This window comes from Lissotriton helveticus, chromosome 1_1, assembly GCF_964261635.1.
Source record: "Lissotriton helveticus chromosome 1_1, aLisHel1.1, whole genome shotgun sequence".
In the NCBI taxonomy this organism is placed as follows: Eukaryota; Metazoa; Chordata; class Amphibia; order Caudata; family Salamandridae; genus Lissotriton; species Lissotriton helveticus.
Window position 1 is genome coordinate 925,748,712 of NC_136057.1, and position 23,370 is coordinate 925,772,081.

The 23,370-nt window shown below is 43.4% G+C and overlaps 1 protein-coding gene and 1 long non-coding RNA gene across 2 annotated transcripts in view; one reads left to right on the forward strand and one right to left on the reverse strand.

The window, feature by feature from the left end:
* The first annotated feature begins 709 nt into the window (after nt 1–709).
* The window catches only part of LOC144771478 (uncharacterized), a 317,699-nt gene continuing 295,038 nt past the window's right edge, over nt 710–23,370 (forward strand). The window contains exon 1 of the long non-coding RNA XR_013599305.1: nt 710–789. This is a non-coding gene — a long non-coding RNA (uncharacterized LOC144771478). The remainder of the gene's footprint in view (nt 790–23,370) is intronic.
* On the reverse strand, nt 7,577–20,006 carry IL26 (interleukin 26). The gene is made up of 5 exons (XM_078655902.1): nt 19,699–20,006; nt 18,918–18,974; nt 18,222–18,353; nt 8,943–9,008; nt 7,577–8,853 (listed from the first exon to the last, which is right to left on the reverse strand). The coding sequence occupies exons 1-5, from the start codon at nt 19,879–19,881 to the stop codon at nt 8,758–8,760; spliced, it is 534 nt and encodes a 177-aa protein (XP_078512028.1). The 5' UTR covers nt 19,882–20,006; the 3' UTR covers nt 7,577–8,757.

Here is a 23,370-nt window from a genome sequence, read left to right on the forward strand (position 1 = left end):
GCAGATTTAAAATGCGTGCACCTATGTCCCCGGCTTCCGCCTCAGAGACCTGTAACAATCAATTTACACAGCAGTGTCAGGACGCGCCTTTTATGCAATGGGGGGCGTGGGAGGGAAACCAACTAGACCTCCACCCCCAGCCTCGCTCCAATATGGCAGCTCAGGTTCCATAATGATGCTTCCCACATCAGCGCCTTAATCGGCTGAGGGGAAGAGTGTCACCAGGTAGGTGAAAGCAAAGTGCAAATATGCGGGCAAGTGCAAATTAAGAATGAAGTAAAAGCAGATTTAAAATGCGTGCACCTATGTCCCCGGCTTCCGCCTCAGAAACCTTTAACAATCAATTTACACAGTAGTGTCAGGACACGCCTTTTATGCAATGGGGGGCGTGGGAGGGAAACCAACTAGACCTCCACCCCCAGCCTCGCTCCAATATGGCAGCTCAGGTTCCGTAATGATGCTTCCCACATCAGCGCCTTAATCGACTGAGGGGAAGAGTGTCACCAAGTAGGTGAAAGCAAACTGCAAATATGAGGGCAAGTGCAAATTAAGAATGAAGTAAAAGCAGATTTAAAATGCGTGCACCTATGTCCCCGGCTTCCGCCTCAGAGACCTGTAACAATCAATTTACACAGCAGTGTCAGGACGCGCCTTTTATGCAATGGGGGGCGTGGGAGGGAAACCAACTAGACCTCCACCCCCAGCCTCGCTCCAATATGGCAGCTCAGGTTCCATAATGATGCTTCCCACATCAGCGCCTTAATCGGCTGAGAGGAAGAGTGTCACCAGGTAGGTGAAAGCAAAGTGCAAATATGCGGGCAAGTGCAAATTAAGAATGGAGTAAAAGCAGATTTAAAATGCGTGCACCTATGTCCCCGGCTTCCGCCTCAGAGACCTGTAACAATCAATTCAGCTCCACAGCGGCCGCCATTTTATTGCCGTCAGCAGCCTCACTTCGTGATCTCCGCCGTGTGCACAGCAGGGCCCAGTAGGGATTCAAACACCTCCGGATAGCGCCACAGGTCAGTGGAGGGCAGCTGCGACGTTGTCTAGGTCCGAGGACAGCGCGATGTAGCGGATAGTAGGCGGATTATGGCTCAGTCAGGCAGAGCCTCACAGAGGTGCAGCCATCTCGCCATGTGCCCTCTAGTGCCACCCGCCTCCGATATTTTTGACATCGATATTTTTGATGTCGATATTATGTCAGACATTCATCTTGACTGACATTTTCATTGTTGCCTGAAAATTGCTGGAGGCAAGGATCGTAGCAGCAGGTGCTTTTAAAACATAATATATTTGCAAACAAGGCACCCCCATCCAAAGTCAGCATCCAGTCCTGTACGACAGTTACTGAAGAGCGTGGATGTGCAGAAGGTCTCTGGGGGAATACATAGGCTACATTTGGGGTGACACAAAGGGGAAAGCTCCTCTGTCCTGCAGATTCGAAATGCCATTTGTCCATCCTTAAATCTGTAATCTAGAGACATTGGCATCCGCAGCTGTGCCGGAGGAGCCCCGTGAGCCCAATGAGGAGGGTGGGTAAGTATTTATTCGCAGTTGGGCAGCAGGCTGCTGAACAGGTATACGTTTTACAAGAACAATGGAACCCAATTTATGGTAAGGGACCTTGGGTACAGAGGGGCAAATTTACAAGCCCCTTCCGCCCCTTTTACGCCGCCGTTGCATCACTTTTGTGACGAAGCGGCGGCGTAAAAGATGCACCATGGTGCGGGGTACTTACAACGTGACGCATCTGGGAGATGCATCACGTTGTAAAGCCCTGCGCCAGAAGGAGGCGTTCCTGCGCAGGAACGCCTCCTAAAAGTGGCTGAGTAAAATCTACAAGATTTCACTCAGTCACTTCTGGGCCCATGCTGCGTCAAAACCCTGCGCCTGCTTGAAGCAGCGTAAGGATTGATGCAGCATTGTAAGAATAGGGGCCCCCAGAGCATTGCTGGAGCTGCGTCCCGCTTGCGACGCAACTCCAGCAATGCGCTGCCTTTACGGCACAGATGCGTCACGCATCTGTGCCGTTTTTGCCTCATGGTGTGCGGCATTGTAAATGCAGCGCATCCATTGTGGCGGAGGCATGGCGCACAATAACTGGCGCATCCCTGCTGATATGCAGGGACGCTCCAGTTATTTTTAAATCTGCCCCAGAGTATTTTACAGGAACGATGGTCCCTATCAATGAAATAATTTGTAAAAAAAAAGGTTTAGATAGAGATACAATGATATCTTCATGTAACTGTCCAACTGGAGAAGATCGTTTATTGTAAGCAATTAAAAGAACAACTTAAAAGTGGGAACATGTGCAGCATTTAAAAGGAAAAGGAACTCAGGCATTTGACGAAGCGTAGCCCAAAAAATACATCAGTTAGGTCAGCAGAAAATACATTACAACACTCAAGTACATCATAATAAGGGGTATACGTTTGTGTCAGAGATGAGGAGTCGATGATATTTAGATCCCTTTAGCACAGTTCTGGGATCATCTTCAAGACAAGACGAGTGATACCTGAGACCTGTTAAAGCCAGGAGCCTGTATGCCGTATAGGTGCACAGGGCGCGAAGGCCATGGCTCAAACATGAAAGTCCTGTGTGCGGTTTACGCAAGGCGGTTGCAGTTAGTGGAGAGATATGCAAGCCTGAGGGAATGAAGGGATCCACGTTGATGATGTGGTCAGTGCTAACAAGGAAAATGGAGGTTGCCACCTCCTTAGGGCGAGGTGACGATGAGTAGAATGTGAAGACAAGGGATGTGAGAGGGTGTCGAAGCAACGAGGAATGGGAGGGAGCCAATACCCCAAGTAATGGAGGAACCGCCTGGAAGAAGGGTAATCGCGACAGGTATAAGCAGACTGCGTGCTTTCAATTGATGTCATTAGTAAGTGGTGCTGTGGGGCACAGTTTAATCTTCTGGGGTTACTGAACAGAAGATACCTCTGGCCAGCACATGGTGCTGCAAGTAGTGTTGGCTCTACAGTTGTCAAGCGGGCATACTGTCAATGTTTACCCGTCGTGCAGCCTTTTCTTATAAGAGAGAAAAGGGAGTGAAAGATTGGACTGTTTCTAATCTGCATCAAAGGGCTGCGTGGAGTGAGATGTAAACTGCTCAGAGCTGTACCAGTCAGACTTTGGTGTGCTAATGATGGTCCCACATAAAGCTGCTTGTGCACTTTTAAGTGCATGCTGATGACACATTGTGATAGGTGTTCACATCACCAGGTAGATGATAAAGTTGTGCCAATGTGTGAGGAATATGTTCCTGTCTGCTGATGAGTCGCTAGTGAACTACTTTGGTGTAAGTAGAGTGAGCAAACTTCATGCATAGTCAAGACCTAGTGTAAGAAAGTCCCCTTTCAGTATGGTCACCTCCCACATTTTACTCCAATGCTGAAGGCTATGACTCCGACAGTGCAGTGAAGTCTGATGCCCAGACCGCAGTGCAGGGAATCTCTCCCTAAAACTGTTGTGTGTGATTTGTCAATTCCAATTGACAAGGACTTTACCTCCACCCCTTATAAGTGCCTGGTATATGATGCCAGTGGTACCAAGGGTATGGGAGGTAAAGAGGGGTGCCCAGGGCTTGCAGCACTGTTTGTGACCAAATAAGCTATTGACAGCCGGCCTGACATTGCAGGCTGCAGGATCAGTGCAAACTGTTCGAACTCTACTTTACCCTCACCATGTGTGGCAAAATCAAGGGAGCGACCCTTGACCCTGCTCCAGGCAGGTCGCCACCCACGCCGCACAGCTCCACCTTTCTATGCCCATGTCCCCGCTCCTGGCTCTCGCTGCTGCTGCGAGTTCGAGGCCCTCCTCCACCACACCCTCCGCACACACCTCCGCAACGCAGGGATCCGTGACAAAGCACTGAACTCGACCACCCCCTTCCTCACCGGCAGAACCCAGAGTGTCCGCCTCCCACCATTCCACCCTAAAGACACCAAGATCATCTGCGGAGTACCCCAAGGATCTTCCCTCAGCCCGACACTCTTTAACATCTACATGTCACCGCCAGATCGCACAACCTCAACATCGTCTCATATGCTGACGACACCCAGCTGGTCCTCTCCCTCACCAAGGCCCCCACCACTGCCAAATCCAACCTCCATGAAGGAATGAATGCCATCGCTGAATGGATGACGATCAGCCGCCTGAAAATGAACTTGGACAAGATGGAGGTCCTCATCATCGGATCCACCCCCTCTGCCTGGGACGACTCATGGTGACCGGCCGAACTGGGAGCTGCACCGACGCCCACTAACCACACACGCAACATGGGAGTCATCCTGGACTCCGCTTTGTCAATGACCCAGCAAGTGAACGCTGTCTCCTCCTCCTGCTTCAACACCCTCTGCATGCCACGCAAGATCTACAGATGGATCCCCACCAGTACCAGGAGGACAGTCACCCTGGCCCTCATCACCAGCAGACTGGACTACGGCAATGCTCCCTACTTGAGAACATCAGCCAAACTCCAGAAACAACTACAACGCATACAGAATGCCTCTGCATGCCGCATCCTCGACATCCCCTGCCACAGCCACATCACAGCCCATCTGAAAGACCTACACTGGCCCCCCGTCAACAAAAGGATCACCTTCAAGCTCCTCACCCACGCTCACAAGGCCCTCCACAATGCCGGACAAGCGTCCCTCAACGAACGTCTCACCTTCGACACCCCAAACCGCCAGCTTTGCTCCGCTGACCTCGCCCTCGCAACTGTCTCCCGCATCCGTCGAGCTACAGCGGGTGGCAGATTGTTCTCCCACATCGCCGCAAAAACCTGGAACACCCTCCCCATCCACCTACTACAGACCTAGGGCCTGCTGGCCTTCAGGAGACTCCTCAAGACCTGGCTGTTTGAGCGGGAGCAGAACCCCTGACCCCAGCGCATTGATACCCTCTTGGGTGAGTTGAGCGCTCTACAAACGGATTGATTGAATACACTATCTCTGATTATGGCAGTTAATCCTTGAGGAAGGCTTGCTAAAGTCCAGGAGGGAGGGTGCATTATATCAAAAGTGTAAACATGTAAGTGCAAGGTTTTATGACCCTGTAATGCCCTTTACCATTAAAGGACACTATAAATGATAGGCGGTCCATAGGATAACATGGGCTGGCACCCAAGCAAACCCGAGGTTGGAAGCTCCATTTTGGTGCAGACTAAATATGTCATTTTTGGTATCAAACAATGTGCCTTCTCAACCCTGACATGAATCTCATCTCAAGGGAGATGTGGAATGCACCCAGGTGGCTAACTTAGGGGTTGACCACCTGGTTGCCCCAGTTTCTCTGTGCTCTGGCTGGCAAGCCCGTGGTTCTTGCACTTGCTGCGCTTGCTGCCACCAAGACAGGAGTCTAACCTCTTGCCAGTTAGTGCCATCACTCCAAGGAACCAGAAACACAGGCCTGGGTGGGAAGGATATCGCACCTCCTCTCTCCCAGGTAGGCTAGTGAAATGGCACATCAAGGCAGTGAGCTTCAAGGGCTACATAAACTCTGATATGCCCCAGGGCTGCCTTCCAGAGGAGGAAACATCCCTTCCCCTACACCCAGGGCATTTGAACCCCCCATAAGGCTAGCCATACCTCCTGGGAGAGCAGCCCAGTCTGTACACAGAAAGAAGGGCTCTGTCAGTTTTAGAAGTGGCAGAATAGAGGGTTATAGGTATAAAAAGTGACCCACAGCCCTGGAGGTGATCATCTCAGGGGAAGACTAGCTGTAGGGACTAGCAGCTCATTGACTACTTCTTCCCACACCCAGATCTCCCCTAAATCCAAGATTTAAGGGATACCCCTGAAACCAGAACCTCAGTTCTGAACAACCTGCATCAAAGAGGACAGAAGAAGGGGCCTCTGTCTGCGACAATAAGGCTTGCACAAAGCAAAAGAGGGATATCCTGTACCTTTGGCAAGGTTCCTGGAAATGCCTGATCGAGACTTATGCTAGGCTATCTCTCCATTCCCCCAGACAGAGGAGCCACTTTGGAAGCCTGAAGCACCCTGAGACTCTCCTGGACTAGAGGCACTTTCCCCCTGCAAACTAAATGTAAAACAACGCTATGATCTGAAGAATTGCTGGTCATCGGACCCTGCAAGGAATTGCCCAAATCCAGATAGTCTAGTAGTTCTGCATTCCACAAACTTACAGTGAGTTACTGTGTACCACGGACCACCCGACGTCGAAGTAACTTTCTACTCCACTTATTGCTGCCAAGACTTGTTGGTTGCCAGTCAGGCAACTGACCCCTTCACTCGATATTGTACCTATCACCTCTATGTGATTTTTGACTAACATCAGCAACTATTCCATTGTTGTGTTTTTGCATCTCCCCCCCCCACCCCCCCCCCCCAACACTGTTTCAGTGGTCAAAGCAATCTCCCCCCCCCCCCCAACACTGTTTCAGTGGTCAAAGCAGTTCTCCCGCAACTCCTGTTCAGCACCAGGGACAGCCAAGACACCTCTTCACCTGGACTCCAAAGGCCAGGTAAAATCGAAATGACTGTATTGGCTTGGTCCTGGGACTGGCATCACCTTTACCCTGCAAGGGTGCCAGCAACTCTATCTGTAAGTGACCGATTGTCACTAGTGGGGTTTCCTATTGACCACAATGATGAAGTTTCAATGTATTATTTTTGCACAAATTTTATATTCCTTTAAAATCTATGGCTCCAGCTATATGTATGGTATTCCGTTCATTTTGGTGTCCAAGTTAACATGAAAATGGTGTCACATTTCTCTTGAGTCGTGTAAATTATCGTCGATATTGGTACTCTGAAATGCTTAACACATGTCCCTCTAGTAAAGCCTGACTACTCTTTTCCACACTACCAAGACTGAGCTAAGGATTTATTAGTGTGAATCCAAGGACCATCTTTGGGGTTTGTGAGAGTATAGCATGATGAAGCCTAACCAGTATCACCACATAATACTCCACCTTCCTACAACTAGCAGTTAGAGAAATCAGTTGCATGTCAGGTCCCAACTGACACTGCCCTCATGTGTAGTTTATGTACCTCATGATGATGAAGAATGCTGTCAAAAGCATTGTCCCATGGTGTAAACTCAACATTAGTGTTTAACAACAGAGTTGGTCATTTAAAGAAGTATGTGTGATAGAAGCTGTATTATGCTTAACGGGGTACACCATTTTTGCATTAACAGTTCTTTGCTTTGAGATTGTTTCAAAAATGTAGCCTTTTCTAGTAAGTCTTCACATTGGTGAATATTAGAAAAGCAAAGCCTACCCCTCCGCCCGCCCTCATCCCACCCTCTGTGTGTCATTAAAAGTCACCAGTTGCACATTTGACATTCTAAGTAAAGTTCAGATGGGATCACCTGATGATAGGTACTTTACAGCATGTACTTGTTACTGGAATTTGTAATGCAAATGTTTGCTTATTAGTATGTCCTTGGTTAGAGGTGCTGACTGACACTAACCAATGTGATATGGGATTCCCAACCCAATTTTCCCTGAATTGATTTTTAATGCCATTTTGCCACTCTTCTGCTTTGATAAGTGATCAAAAGTTGTCATTATTGATAAAAATAGAAACTCAGACAAAGATAAAGTACCTGGTATTTATTCGTATTCTAATGTTAACAAGTAATTCCATTTCAGTACTAAATATCGTCCCTTTTAATTAATAATTACACATTGACACAGTTAACAATAACAATTGTAACACAACCATGATAAATATGACACATGCACAGCATTTTGTATACAAGAAAATAAATATCGGAAACGCTGGCATTTCCTGTTAAACCTGGCTAAAAACAGGTAATGATAAGTGCTGGTACCAAGAAAATCATGAATAAAAGCGGACGCTAAACATATCTGAATAAAATAAATAATGTGCATTTAAGGTTTCAGGACATTCAACAAACATAGACGTAATTCACGTGCTCATTGCTTCAATGTAAACATGCTACATGCATATTGCCTTTTGATTCCATAGCAAATATGCCATTTTTAAATGTCTTGACTAGACCCGAACATTTGTAATAGAGGAAGACTCTTCCCACATTCGTGCAGTGTAAGTTCAATCAGAGATGAGACTAGATGGGTTCTTGGTTTGTCACAGGGCGAAAGCAAACCTTCCTCACACAAGCCGGAAGTGACCCTCCACTCATGACTCTTCTGAAGGCTGTCCAGCATACAGTGTGTCATGACCTAACATCCTCAGCTCAGTTTCAGCGGTCAGGTTGTCCACCGGATGATAAACCCACATCTAACAAAGCAGAAATAGTTGCACTAGTCGACAGGATCAGTGAAAGGTGAAGGATTCAATATATTCGAAATATGGGCTGTCATTACACCTGGTATACAGGTTTTACTCCAAGGAACAGTCCCCTATTCTTTCTCCATGTTTTATTGTATTGCCCGTTGTCTGTTAGTCGTCGGGGTAATGCAGTTTCGCAAGTTCCTCCTCATCTGTTGATACATCTTTCTGTTGCTTTCATTCATTTCTTATTTCCACGTTCTATTCTTTTTCTCACCAATCTCTCTCTTTTTCACACATCTACGTGTGCATACATACCCATACATATGCATATAAAGCCATACACACATTAAGGCGTATGCACGCGCACACACACACACACACACACATGCACATACTAACATAATATATTCCACTAAACGATTTGCAGTACTATATAAATTTAACCTTCAGTAGCCTGTGCCTAGTACTGCATGTACTGCAATGATCTTATTGGAGCTGGGAGGCTCATTTCCTTTTATCCCTACTGACTTAAGAATGTGTTGAGCCAGCCAATCAAAACTGTGAGTTCACTGATGGCTTTGTACTTCCTTCTTTGCAGTTGTCCCCGATCTTTGATCTGCAAAAAAAAGCATGCAATGTATTTACTTTAGAAATTTTGCTTAGTGGAAGTTATTCGCGTCTAAAACAAGTTTATTTGATGATTACCTTTTCAAATCTATCCTTCAACTGTCTGATCGCGCTGGACTCTGTGGATGCTCCAGTGCATGATATCTAAAAAATTAAAATATATAATTCAATAAAAAATATTAAATGAACAAGAATTAATAATGTCACAGAACGTTCCCATAGAACGTATACACTTTCACAGACACTATGCCTGATTTTCTCAAGATTAAGATTCATTTTCTTGAATTATAAAAGTATATAAATGATATGATAAACAATATATTTTTTTTATGTATACGATAACCTTAATACGTTTCGCCATTATGTAAGAGAGATTTCATGTTTCTCATGACTTTTGACTGTTTCTTCATTTTCTGTCTTTGCTTCTTTTTATTTCAATAAACTTCAAACTTAAAAAAAAATAAAAAAATAAAAAGATTCATTTTCTTGTGCAGACAACTCTTTGAAGGCCACAGCAGTTTTATAAGTCATGGGTTTGTTGCACAGGGTCAATCACTCCTAATCTTCCTCTTTCATTTTAGATTATCACATACATTTCCACATGATTTGAGTGGGGAGGACCTGTTTTAGCATGTCATCAGACATCTTTGTTGAATTAAATATAAGAAAAATTGCCCATTGCATGGGAGCACTCCCAAGCAGTTAGTGGCCAATTACTTTTTATTGCACAGAAAATCAAGTCTTATCAAAACATTTCCTCATCTGATGTGAATACATTACTTAGTATGAAGTGAAACTGTGTTCTGTATCTGCTGAGTTGGTCATACCCTTTCTACCTACTACAGCATTTTCTGATGATGTTGACCAGATCAGGTCTAGGTATGGCTGAATTAGCACGGTCAACATGTTTTTTGTATGTGACAGCTTTTTGTAGCAGCTGATGCTAACATCGAAATTTCGAAAGAAGTCAGAGTTAGTAGGCTTGCATCTCCTGTAACTCATTCTCAGATATATATCGTTGGGTTGTTGAAGTTTACAACAAGCATTGAGTTACCACTTTTTTTATTATACAAAGTTTTGTTGTACAAATACAAAAAAGTCCAGGTTTATCTAAGTAATTTGTGAACAGTTACTAGAAACCAGAATGGGTCTGCATTTTCAGAAGTTAGTAACTTTGTGACAAATGATGGAATGAAAGGAATTTGAGCATTTTGCACGGAATCACACAGTTCCAGAACTATTCGGTTGTAGCAAGACTAATAATGATAACTATACTGAATACTTAATTATTTTCATGTTTGTTATTATTCTGTGAAATATCCTCATTTTCATACCAATGTATTTATTTTTTAGCCATTGATACTAAAATTGCCATATATAAGAGCAGAACTACTCTGCAAATTGACACATTTCCATAAAAAAATATATGGATTGTGATCCTTAACGGTTTCATTTAGACCTATGAAGAAATAGCAGGTTTAACAATGCCCTGGTGGAAATAATATTGTAAGTGAATAAGGCTGTATTTTTTCAACTGACTATCACCTCAGTGGTGAGTTATGGGGAATAACATGGAAAGGGTAGTTTTGAGCATAGTTTGGGTGTATTATGGCCCCTTGTTACTTGTTTTTCACCGGCAATTACCACCAGCTGCAAGTCAAATCTGGAGCCAGAGCACTTTGCACGGAGTGCGCATGGGTGCAGTCGCTCTTTGCATGCTCAGGGGTCTCTCTGTCCGTGGCACACATATCATGCATACGGCTCATCCTGAGCTCTCTCTGTTGCTACCAGGAATCTTTTGGATGGGGCTGGAATAGTCCAGCGAAGTGTAATAAAAAAGCAATTGAGACCAGCTGTGGGTGAACCATATTCAGGCAATATGTAGATTGTAGATACTTGACATTTTTTAAGTCATGCCAAAAAAAATTCATATCACTCCTTTGTAAACCTGCTAATTATTAGCACAGAGTTTGCTCTCAGCTATGTTTCAGTAAGCAAAAGACAATGTCAATTTGCCAAAGATAAATGGACCATGGATATACGTCGCATTGGATGCTCCGGCATGAGCGTTCAGTAGGGTACAATTTGAAATGTACTGTTTCTGAGATTCACATGTCTTTTTTCAGTGCATCGATTTATGCAACCTCGTATTTGGGTTGAGGAAAGCTGCTTTGTTTGCTCCTCATGCGGGGAGTGGCAAACTCAATATTAAATAAGCATAATGTTGCAGCATCCTAGATTTTAGAAAACACATTACAAGGTAAAAATTATCAAGTATTAGCAGGAGTTATTAGATTTCAGACATAAAAATAAAAAAGGCTCAAACTTACAGAGTCATGATTTGGGAAAAGAAAAGGTTCAGAACTTTTGGGTTCGGGCAGTAAGAGGCCTGAACAAGCTTAGCGTGGGTTCTTCTCACCTAGGCATGCCTTCTGAGCCTGAGGTCACAGCATAAGGAGGTGGCAGGCAAGCAACCTTGGGTTCTTGGTGTAAAATGATGGTTGTGACCAACAGTTCAACTGTTTATATGTAGTTCACCAACATGTAGTTCACATGTAAACACATTTCTGAATAATACAGGACACCTTTAATTAGATTCAAATCTTCATAACGACCTCAAGCAATTTAAACATCTACACAAAGAAACTTCCCTGCATAAATCGCAATACAGTCTTGTTTCATGGCTAATTCCTTCCCTGCCTGCGAGAAATGATGGCTACCAATGAATGCATTGTGGCTAGGGGTTCCAGTTCCAGACATCTGCACACTTTATATGATCTTCTCTACCTCTTGTCACCTGCTGCCTCTAGTCATTCCCACCTCTGATATTTCAACAAGACCTTTCACCTTCAGGTTTCTGACGTTCATTGACATCCCACATATCACACAATGATGAGGAACCCCAAACGCTTCCCTGGGGGGGGCAGTATACTTACTTTCTCTTGTCCCAGTTCCATGGTACTCTCAGCGCGCGATATCTCACTGGACTCTACACTTTTACTAAGCGAGAGAATAGCCCCCTGTTTACCCAGCGCCCAAACACCCCAGACTGAGTCCCTGTTACACTGAAAACAGCTAGATAACACATTTGTGTTTTAATTAACTTGGCAATCAGGCCTAGAAGGGCATAAGGCATAGTTAGGTTTTACAAGACCTCCTGAAGTTAACATTCCTCCTCTAAAACAATGCGTAAACTCCTGCACGCTACCCAGTGTTGTGCTCATTTCATTCTACTTCAAGCATGATGACTTGCTTCTAATAATAAGGATACCACAACTGCATCTTAAGCTGAACTAGAAATTCTCATTAGGCCCAGAGGTCTATGAGGGCCTTTTCCTGACATCTCGGTGTTTCCTCAAAGGCAGACTTGCACTGCCCCAGCTGTAGTGATTTGTCAGAGGGGCCTTGCCATGTGCTCTACTCTGCATCAGCCCTACTGCTCCTCTACACCAAGTCAGCGAAGTGGCCTCTCCAACCATCACATTTTACATAGTGCTAACTGACCACCTTGTGATTTCAGAAGGCCTGTGTTAAAAAAAAAAACAAAGACAAGATAAAGGTGTCCGGTGCTTGTTTCCAAAGCATCTAGGCCTGTTTTGGACTTTCATATTCGTACACTCCTCATGTAATCCAAGATTATAAAGAATATGCCCTAGACACACTAAAGGAAAGAAATCAGGGCAACCATATGTTTGACGTCTGATTAACCTTTTCTCATGTTACTCTATATTGTTAACCTGGTATTTCCCAAAAAACCTCTGCAGCAAGTCACAAATTGTAAACAAGGCTGCATGCATGGTCTTAACTCACTGTACTGCTCGATTTCCATTCCTTTCACTGGGTAGTCTACTTTTGTCCATAATGAAATACACCTTTGAGGTGCGAGATAATGAATATATCGAACTATAATGTATTGTTCATTGGGGAACAGATAGTGCATTGCTACAATTTAGGTAAAGGGAATATTTTCAACATGGCCCCGGCTCAGGAAGGTCAAACGAGGAGGCGTCTGTTTATCCCTGAAACTGTGTCTTTTAAGTTCTATAACTTATCTTCTAATAAATCTACAACTCCTATGTCTTTCTTTATTTTCCCAAAAGAGGTATGACATTGTAAATTATATCACCATTCCATCTAAAAATAATTTAAAACATTATCATTTAGGCAGCCAGATAGAAAAATCGAGTTACTCCACACAGAATAATGTTCATAAATATATTATCACATTTCTCAAAGTTGATTTAAAATCACGTAAGTAAACAGGAACAAGACAAGGAAACGCCATAGGATATCCATAGAGGCAAGAATCGTCAAACTCATGCAAAACCACTAGTTGTACAGGTTTCAGAGCAGATGTCTCTCTTTAATGGAGGGCTGGACAGATTATAAAAAAAACTTATTTTTTCTGTTTTTTTAATAAAATCTGTAGTTCAAAAGGACTGAAGACCCGACACTGTGATAAAAACTCATTGTACAAAGTCCACACGTCCCATCCTTAGTGCCTAGAGGAATTCATGCCCAATGAATAATCAGATACTTCTAGTAGGTGTGAATTGGTGGTAGTCTTATTATAATCGAAATGTGATGCCCCAGCCTACCATAAAAAAATGCCCTAACAGAATAAAATGTAACCATCATGCAAATTAGCCGATAAAAGTGGCCAATTACAATCCAACCCTGAAAGCCTATAGGCTTTTACATATGTTTTTCACAATAAATAAGTTAGCATGCTGCCCTTGTTCTAACATTTCCTAATAAACAGGTCAGGCCTATGGCCTTGATGAAGGACTTGTCAATATAGCAATCACACTGTGCTGCGTTGAGCATAAGCTTTCTGAAAACGTGCAGTACAAGCACCGTTTTCAGCTGAAAGCACGCAATATCTATCCGTTCAGTATCTATACTGAAGAAAATCCCCATTTGGGTGGAGGCAAATCTACTCTTTCAATTATGCTTCTTAAAGCTTTTTTTCAATGGATTACATCAGGTCAGGTGAAAGACACAGAGGCCAAGCCAGATCTAAAAATGTCACTTGCAATAACACTGACATTCAATATCACCATCTTCGTTTAGCTATTTTCATGTAACGGTAGCATAAAACACGTGAGTAGGCGGTTTGAGTTTGTAAAGTTCCAGTTAAAAGTAAGGCTGGGTTTATTCCATTCACTTCCAGTTTTTAAGTAAAGTACCACAAGCAGCACCAGATTTTACTAATTTGGGGTAATGTTTCGATAGTGTCCAAGCACTAAAATAAATATTCAGACATGTGAAGTTACTGTAGGGAGTGTTTTGCAGTTATTGAATTACAAAACAATTCATGGAGTCTGTTTTGGCAAAACATGATCAACAAAATCAAAGTACAACATTATAACATTTAGAACAGTGAGCGCATATTTATCAAGGTTTTATCATGTCTCCCTTGCACCATGCAAGGGGATGCAAGGGCGACGCAAAACCTAAATGGGATTCATCAAGCCTCGCAAGGCCACCTTACGTGCCTCGGAGTAGCTTGATAAATCTATAGTAACACTCCTCTTCAGGGAGGTGTTACATTGGTGGAGACTGGGAGTTTATAATCATCCACCCTTGGATTCTGATACATTCCCATATTTACAAACATTGAAAGACCACGAAATGCGTCAGAATTGTACGCCTCCCCATCAGCAGCACGAGGAGAAATATCTTTATTTCTCCTTGTTATTTCCTATTTCTAAGTGTGCTGCATTCTGGAGCACACTTAGAAAGAGGAAAAGGCCTCTCCGTATTGTTTTAGTGTAGCAAGGTGTCCCTTCCTGCACAAAAACAATCCTGCCTGCCACACAGGCACCCTCGCAACATAACACAAGGATGCCTCCATTGGCGCTAGGTAGCCAAAAGTGCACCAGTGCTGGCAAAGGAGAGGAATGTGCCGTAATATGATAAATACTGCAGATTTCTGACCTTTCCCTTTAATTCAGCACAGCAAGGAGGCTTGCATGTTACACTGCATGAAAGAATGATAAATCCGCCCCTGAATTTGAAACTAATAATAGAACAGTTATACCCTTTTACAGAGGGATTTAACAGGTTTTAGCGCTGGTAGTGTCCAGTGCAGCAAAGTTTGTCGGTGCCCCCCCATCCTTGGTGGAGGTGGTGACCACCTCCACCGCAGATTCCCTCATCATCACCTTTTAACAGTACCTCTCAAGTCTCCATAACTACTCTCTTTCATATACATTTATTTAGTTATATAGTGCCACTCAGCCCAGTGCACGGTGCCAAAGCACTTTGCATCAAACACATATTACACAGAGACAATCAATCATACGTGTGTAAATTAGTGTATAGGAATTGTTACATAAGCTAGAGGACTGCAAGGTGTTGGTGTGAATTGTCATTCGTACTGGTAGACAGTATAGTTTAAGAGTGGCTGGTTTGGAGAAGCACAAACTCAGAATTGGAAATGGAACACCATAGCTGGGGATTCTGTTTAATAAAAAAGAATTGATTTCTACCCAAATGAACTCTTTTGCAACATTAATCTACGGGCTAATCTATAATTTACGGTGTGTAAAGACATAGAAATTCATGGAGGCTGGAATTTTTCAGAACCAGAGACCTGAGAAATAGAAATCTTATTCAAATAAACAGTCAATGGTAACCAAAAGAGAACTCTATTATTTTGTGGATTACAACAAGAGGCAAACATGGTATCCAACCTATGGTAGTGGCATACAGTGTTCCACCAAGACTTGACCGATAGCTTCTTTGAGCATTTCCAATTAAGTGTAATATGTTGAAAAGCTAAAGCTAACATGAGGTCAAACAACTCACTCATGAGACAATAACTCAAGTGACTCTGATAAACTTCCCGTAAAGAGAAGGATATTGGATAGAGGAATATGTAGATTAAAAATATTTGAGATCCTAGACCAAATTTGTGACCAAAAAGAAGCTGTGGGGGAGCATGAAAATACGAGGTGGAATAGATACGCCAATGGGTGGCCGCAAGACCAGCAGGTCTTGTTATTAGAGTGTGTAAAATTGGCAAAGAAGATGGGGTAAAAAATAGTCTGTGATATAGATAAAACATAGATTGAGTAGTGAGATTCAGATCTAGACATTTTTAAAGATCTTGTTCAAATCTTGCTCCAGAAATCAGTGCTCCATTCACAAACCAAGTCCGTCTCCCATGCAAGTTCCACCTTAGTCTTAACACGCTCCTGATCGGCGGAGTTGAAAAATGTATAAATGAGAGAGGCCTTTGGAGATACCAACAAAACTCTGATAGGTGGCTCTTGATGCATGCAGTTCTTTGATGGCAGTTAATAGCTCACTGTTCTTTATTAAGATTTTAACTCATACACTGCAGGTAACAAAAGGATGTCTCTAAGAAAATCTGTAACCCACAGACCTATTTACATTATATGCACTTTGTGATCTGCATGGTAGATTTTCTTGGCAGGAGGCATATTTATTACTCCCCTGTGCTATTTTATGTTCAGTCAAAACATCAACTAGAAAAAACTCCACCTCTCTCCATGAAGAACATTAATCACAGGAGTTACCTTGACAGGACGGGAGCAGGGGCTTTTAAAACCGAAATTTTATTTCAGCAATTGGTGCGCAGGCACCAGTCACACTGCTCTAGGGTTGGCCGATTTAAAGAATCACTGAGGATGACTAATTTAATTTTGCTGAATGCTGAGGGGTATTTGGGAGTGTGAATTAGTCAGCAGAACATCTTTTAATACAATATTACAGTGCAAGAATCATACATATAGAAAAAAGTTTGACCCATTTTTGAACACATGCAAAATTCTTGCACAATATTGTTCATTGGCAAAACCTGCTTGCTCCATTTCTTTCTAAGGCAACAGGAAAAGACTGCCACAAAGAGCACATATTAAAACATTACGCAGCCAATTCACAAATGTCAGATCAAAAAGTCTATAATCTTTTCATTTAAGAAAACTCCCACGTTTGAAGCGCAAGATGGACTTTTTGCGAATGCACATATGATAATCTAAAGAGCTATGGGCTAAATGTATGAACAGTAGTAATTATGATTACAAAACATTTTTGGGGGGTGAATCACTATTTGGTAAACACTATCACTAATGTAAAAAGGTATTATCTAGCCCTTCTTCCCTGAATAGTGATTCATATTGTGTTATAGATAGACCTACCTAATAAATATTAATGAGGTAGGTCACAATTTGTGGCCCACTAGGATTCACTGCCATCTCAGAGATGGTGGCCTGCTGGGGTCAGAAGACCACCATCTCTGTGATTGCTTACAATAAAGTATTTTTTTCATGCAGTCAATTTTGAGTTAAAGAAAAACGGAATGCATTTTAAACTTAAAACAAAATGTTAATTTTTATTTTCTGAGTGCACATAGGTCCGTATAACCACTGATTTTTGTTTTTTTGATGTTCTCAAGGAGAAGGGGTTGTTTGAGGACCCTTTCCCATTTGCGAATGTATTACCACCAACTTTGAGTTGATGGTAAAGTGTGAAGGTTTTGCAATCGGATTTCAGTCACAAAATATTGTTACATACCAATCAGATTCCCTATTTGGAAAGGACGTCCTGAACACACCCCTTCCAAACTGCAATTTGGTAACAAGTTACTCAATCGCAATTTGGAGTTTGTACATTACAAAAAGAATTTTTGCTGTTGCAAATGACCCAATTCTGTGAATCAAGTCGTTTACAACAGCAAACATGGTATGTGAATCCTGCTCCGATTTCCTAAAATGTTTTCAATTGGACATATACCTTTTAAACTTTCTCCTCAACAAGGAAAATTACTTTCTCTATGCCTGAAACTCTTTGAGTATTCACTTCCCTTTCCTGCTGCGGAAAATGAGTCGTACCTGATTTTCAGAAACATAAATTTGGGTGTTGTGAATACATGCAATGGTTTTTAAATACAAGCAAACTACATTGTTGCAGGGTGACCTCACACCTAACATCAAATATTGGAGAACCCATCATTCTGGTGGATTTCATTCATTGAACGTACACGGCACAATTTCCTTGGAAACCAATATGCTAACCAGGAGTAGTAGGAGTTACTAATGTAAATGAATGTTCCTTTGCATCTAAGCCCTATTTCAATGTGCAAAAAAGTATATAAACCACGCTCTATGCACTGTCTTACATTTTTACACTAGTTGGTAGTTTACCCGAGTTAAATACAAAGGAACAAGTAACTCTGGACAGAGAGCTGGGATTGCCAGTGCGCCTTCATTGTTTACATGACAGTCAGGCAATACAGCTTTCAGATTGATAATTTTAAGAGGATTCATGCTACATGTTTTAAATTACTACAAATCAATCCATTTGTACAAGTGGGAGAATCCTACTTACACATTTGCGCAGGTTTCTCCTGATTTCGTCAAAGGTATTCAATATGATCTGTGGAACGGACGCAGCTTGGAACCCACCAAAAACCTGACTTTGGTAGAATGAGAGCACCTCATCCTGGACAGTACAGTTTACCTGTGGGAGATAAACAGAATGTTGCTTTGCTCAGTGGTCATTCTATTGCACATGGGGCCCAATGGCAAATGGCTGGTGTTTCCGTACCTGGATTTCCCGTATGTGGGATTCTACTGGGGCTAATTTTACTAGCTGAGAAATCTGACTGGTAAAGTGTACATACAACCCAACCAGGCCCTTGCTCCCTGCTTGACCACCCAGTGACAGCCCAAGAGATAGAATGCTCATCCCCGTCTAGCATCAGCCTCCCTGCCCACTGACTGCCTGCCAACCACCTGTCCCCCGCCCTGTACAGCACCCCCTTCCCACCTCAAAGCAGGTGGCCTATGGAAGCAAGTTTGTCCCTGGAAGAGAGACTCTGCATGTACTTTTGGACTTGTTAATTCTGGATCAGCAAGTTATTCCCCATTCCATTGACAAAAACACAATAGCTTGAATCCGGAATATGTGGTAAATCTGTCATTCTGGCCGACACTTAGATCAGTCTCAGTCGTAGACAGAGCTTTGGTCTTTGCTCCCACTCCTTTGGCATGTTTTTTTCGAACCCCAAAACTTAAATCTTACCATGAACTGTGCCCGGAGCTCTTTGTCCAACAGTTTTTGGTGAATGATCCGGTCTTTCTGCGGAATGCAAATAGGTCAAAATGTATTGGTTTTCAGAGCACACAAGGGGTTCAATATAAATTAAACGAGTCACATTTATGTGTGAAGCAGACACATAACAAACACAATGTACAAAAGGTCACATATGTTTTTGCTGCATTTAAGTCCTGTAGGAAAAGGCATATTGGGAGTGGAGAGAAAGTAACCACCTTTGAAGAATTGGTACCACCCAGGAACTCTGGAAGTGAAAACGTCCCATTGCGCCACACACGTGCTCCTGTAGAAGCCCGTGATCCCTCCTTATTTTTGCAGCATTCTAGGTAAACAAATTAGCACTTGGCAGTGCCAAACTGCACAGTGCAACAAAGTGGCATGCAAGTTCTCCACAGACCCCCACACCTCAAAGTCCCCCACTGCAGACAGCTTCTTTTCCCCAGCAGACTGCATACGTTTGTGCCACTTAAACTGGTCTCTGAAATACTGACCTAAAAGCAAAACCATACACACCTATTGCTCGTTTGCATGAAAATTAGCTTATGGACCCAAACTCTGCAAAAGTTAAAGTTCTGTAAATAGGCTTTAAAGCTGGGTGATAGCCACGCCTGCCATTACTGCTGCAAATAGTGGTACACTCACTCTTTTCTAATTGTGCAAGAGATGTCTGAGACAGTATATATATCACCACAACTTTCAGCATTAAGCACCACAGTGATCTGATTGTCTGCACTTTAGGTACACTTACCGGAAGATTATGTCTCCAAGTGACTGTCTTGTTGTGAAGGCTGCCAATCGCCTGCAGCATTGCTGCCTTCGGGCACGGTCTTTTTGCCTCCGCTGCTTCACCTGAGACGGGTTTTGCTTCTGCAGTGACAAAGCTGAGAAGGACTCCTAGCAGACAGGAAATAAGAGCTACCGGCACTTGCATCCTGCAGGCCTGACCTAGGACAGCGCGAGAGCCGTGTGTGAACAAGGGTAAAGGTTACCCTCCTTTGTCCACCTCCAAGAATCCTCGTCACTGTGATTTTGGTCTCACCCAACCCACAGATGGTCTGCTGAGGGATTTCGTTGGTGATTTTATAGTTGGTGTCCCACTTTGCAAAGTTCCCTTCTCACCACCTCCTTTTCATTTGTGACGTGATGATGAGGTAGCCTCCTATTTACTGGCAGCAAAGGTCGCAGGTCTTCCTAGAACCGAGACTTTACTTACCACAAAAACATTTTGGTTACGTAGCTATCTGTATAGTATTAAAATAGGAAATGTTCCAAGGCCAATATCATGCGTAAAAACCTCGACAGGTCACTGTAAAAGTTTCTAGTATGTTGAATACATCTTTTCCTAATAATTTGCATGCTTAATGCAAAAACTTTGTTTGAGGACAACATGAATGCAATTCTCATAGTGCAAAAAAGGGGCACCAAGTGTGTACTGGTCAATATTGTCAGCCATGTTAGAGGACATCAACAGTCACAGATGAATTGTCAACGCAGTGGGTCATCATGCTAAGGATTTGCATGATGACACTCTGCTTTACACTGATAAATCTGTTTTCGACATCGTGTATTAATTTTTTTTTCTATTTCGTATTCACATTCACTTGTCAGATTATACCACCTGTCATGGTTACAGAGATGGCTCAAAGAGGTAGAGCTATTTTTGCTCATCCTTGCAGTGTAATAAAGCTATTTGAATTAATAACAGAGTTCTTTTTTGGAAGAATCGAAAGGCAAAATAATTGACTTGGGTCTATCAGTTATTTTAGGGTGACGCTCTAATTCCTTTTATTCACCATCAAAATTCACATAATTTATCTACTTCATACCAATATGATAAATTTGCAATATTATTAGACAATATCTCCAACCTTAATTCAGTTGATATTGGTCTAACTACTACCTACATTATTTACAGCCTAACCCTATACCTCGTAAGGTTTCAAACATTTGAGAAGCACTGCGTATTGAAATGTGAATTTATTTATTTTTGAGGAGATTTATATAGCGCGAACTCGACCGGTAGTATCAGAGCACTTTACAAGAGCACCAGTTGTTACAGACTGACACATTTATTATATGCAGAAGAAGCCATTGTGCCTCAAGGTCAGCAAGAACTTCTTAAAACATTATTATTATTAGGTGAGCTTGTATAGCGCAACAGCTGCCTCAGCAAAGAGGCGTCCCGGCACTTGCAGCCATGTCAGAAGAGCGCAGAAGCTAGACCGTGGGAAATAGGAAAGTTTTGATAGCTTTACGGAAAGACAGAAAGTAATCTAGCAGGCGGATCTGCACTGTGAGGGAATTCCATTGCTTGGCGGCAAGGTACCGAAAAGACCGACCCCCAGCACTGATGCGCCTCACCCGGGGGACCATAGCCAGGAATTGCTCGGCCGAGCGCAACTGGCGTGTGGGTACATAGGGGATCAACAGATTAGACAAAATCTCAGGGGAAGACCATTTGAAGATTTTGAAGGTCAGGCAGAGTGCCTTAAATTGAATCCTTTGAGGTATAGGCAGCAAGTGCAGGCGCCGAAATGCACCCGTCACAGAGCACATTATATTTTTCCTTAAGTGAGCTTTTATTTCCCAAACCTCAGTAAATAAAATCAATTTTGCTTCAAAACACATTACTCATGTAGTACTGAGTTTGGCCCCTTTTCACTTCTTTTTTAGAATAAATGCACTGACTTTCTTAGTTATTAGTGTGGAACACAATTTATGTAAAAGTGAAACTTACTGAGGAGGCAGACCTCTGGGTTAGCTCCAGCGTGTTCCCAATCGGGCGGGAGGGGACTCCCTAAAGCATGGTCAGGGATCCCACCAGAAGAAGGAGGGGGAGATAAATAACAAAGTTCTCAAAAGGTCCTCAAAACAACTCACAGGGGAAAAGGTCTAGTTCACATTCCCAATCTGACCCCCCAGAAGAAAACGTACCCTGAAAAAGCCCATCAAGTGCTATGAGTTCTAGGGGTATGGACACTACAAAGTCGGGCCCCAGGTGTCCAAAGAGAGCATCACCTCCCACTGGAGGAGAGGTTCCAGAAGTGACTAGTATGTTCTTGGGGAGGTGTGTGTCCCAGGTAATGGTGGAGGAGTTTACAGGGCTTACCCTAGTGTCCCTAGGTGATAGTGAGATGGTTCATAAGGTCCACGTGCCCTCACATACTACAAAGTATAGACAATGAGTCACCATCAATTGGCAAGGTGTGGAGGCTCTGATGGGTAATGACCTAGAGCACACTACCTAGAAGGAAGTGGAGTTCAAGGCTCATGTTAAGAAGTGAGGGTTACATGAGTGGATCTGTGCCACGGCAAGGTCCATGGCTGCCCAGTAAGAGAGACAAGAAGGGCTGAAGCCTGGAACAATGGTCTAGCCAATTGCTAAGAAGCAGAATGGCAGAGGGTGTGGTAAACCAACCCCCTAAATGTACTTCCAGTGAGCTTAATGAGGCACCTGCAGTAGCTGCCCCGATGTCCACTAAGAAGGACATTGCTTTCCTTGGTGACCTGCCTGAGCTTTCGGGATTGCATGTGGATGTAGGACATACCAAGGAGGAGTTCTGTAGTGCACAAAGGGAGTGCCAATCCTTGTGGGCATGAAGTAACAGGCTGAATACCAAGCAGCAGGTGATGGCTCTGATAGTCACCGCGCTTACTGGGTGGACAACCTCCTGTAAAGTGAGCCTAAGGCTCCTGGGCTTGGGACATCAAGGGTCTTAGTTGTCCCCCAATGCTACAGGACCTTACTGCTGCAGCTGGCTCATGAGATTCCCCCGGCAGGACACCTAGGCCAAGACATGACATTTGCAATGCTTGCCTCCATTTCTATTGGCCTAGGATAAAGATTTCCTCAAATGCATTTGGTAGGAGTTGTGTGATCTGCCAGGTCAGCGGGAAGTCAAGGCAGAGGCTTAAAGCCCCCCCTTAATCCCTTACCTGTCGTTAGCACCCCCTTTGAGATGGTGGGTATCAACATTGTAGGGCCTATGGATCCCCAGACTGTATTAGGCAACAGGTTCATCCTGGCTATGGTGGATCACGCCACTGGGTAGCCATAGACATTTCCTCTGAGGATTTCTACTGCACCTGCAATGGCAAAGGCCCTGATCAGGATTTGTTTCCAAGTGGGCTTCCTCAAGGAAGTTGTGTATGACAGAGGCATACACTTTATGTCTGCTTATATGCAGTGAATGTGGAAGGAGTGTGGGGTAATGTACAGGTTCTCCACCCCTTACCATCTACAAATCAATAGGCTTGTTGAGAGGTTCAACAAGACCCTGAAAGGCATGATCAGAGGCCTGCCAAGCCCCTGAGGTAAAAGTGGGATATCCTCTTGCCATGCCTTTTGTATGCTTACAGAGAAGTGCCACAGAGAGGAGTGGGGTTCACCCTGTTTGCATTATTGTGTGGGCACCTAGTT

Bases quoted from the DNA above. Each gene is read 5' to 3' on its own strand.
- IL26 (XM_078655902.1), bottom strand. From the start codon at position 19,881: ATGCAAGTGCCGGTAGCTCTTATTTCCTGTCTGCTAGGAGTCCTTCTC. The intron at 18,975-19,698 runs GTAAGTGTACCT...TGCATTCCGCAG, and splicing joins CTTGGAGACATAATCTTCCG to AAAGACCGGATCATTCACCA. The intron at 18,354-18,917 runs GTAAGATTTAAG...TATCTCCCACAG, and splicing joins AGCTCCGGGCACAGTTCATG to GTAAACTGTACTGTCCAGGA.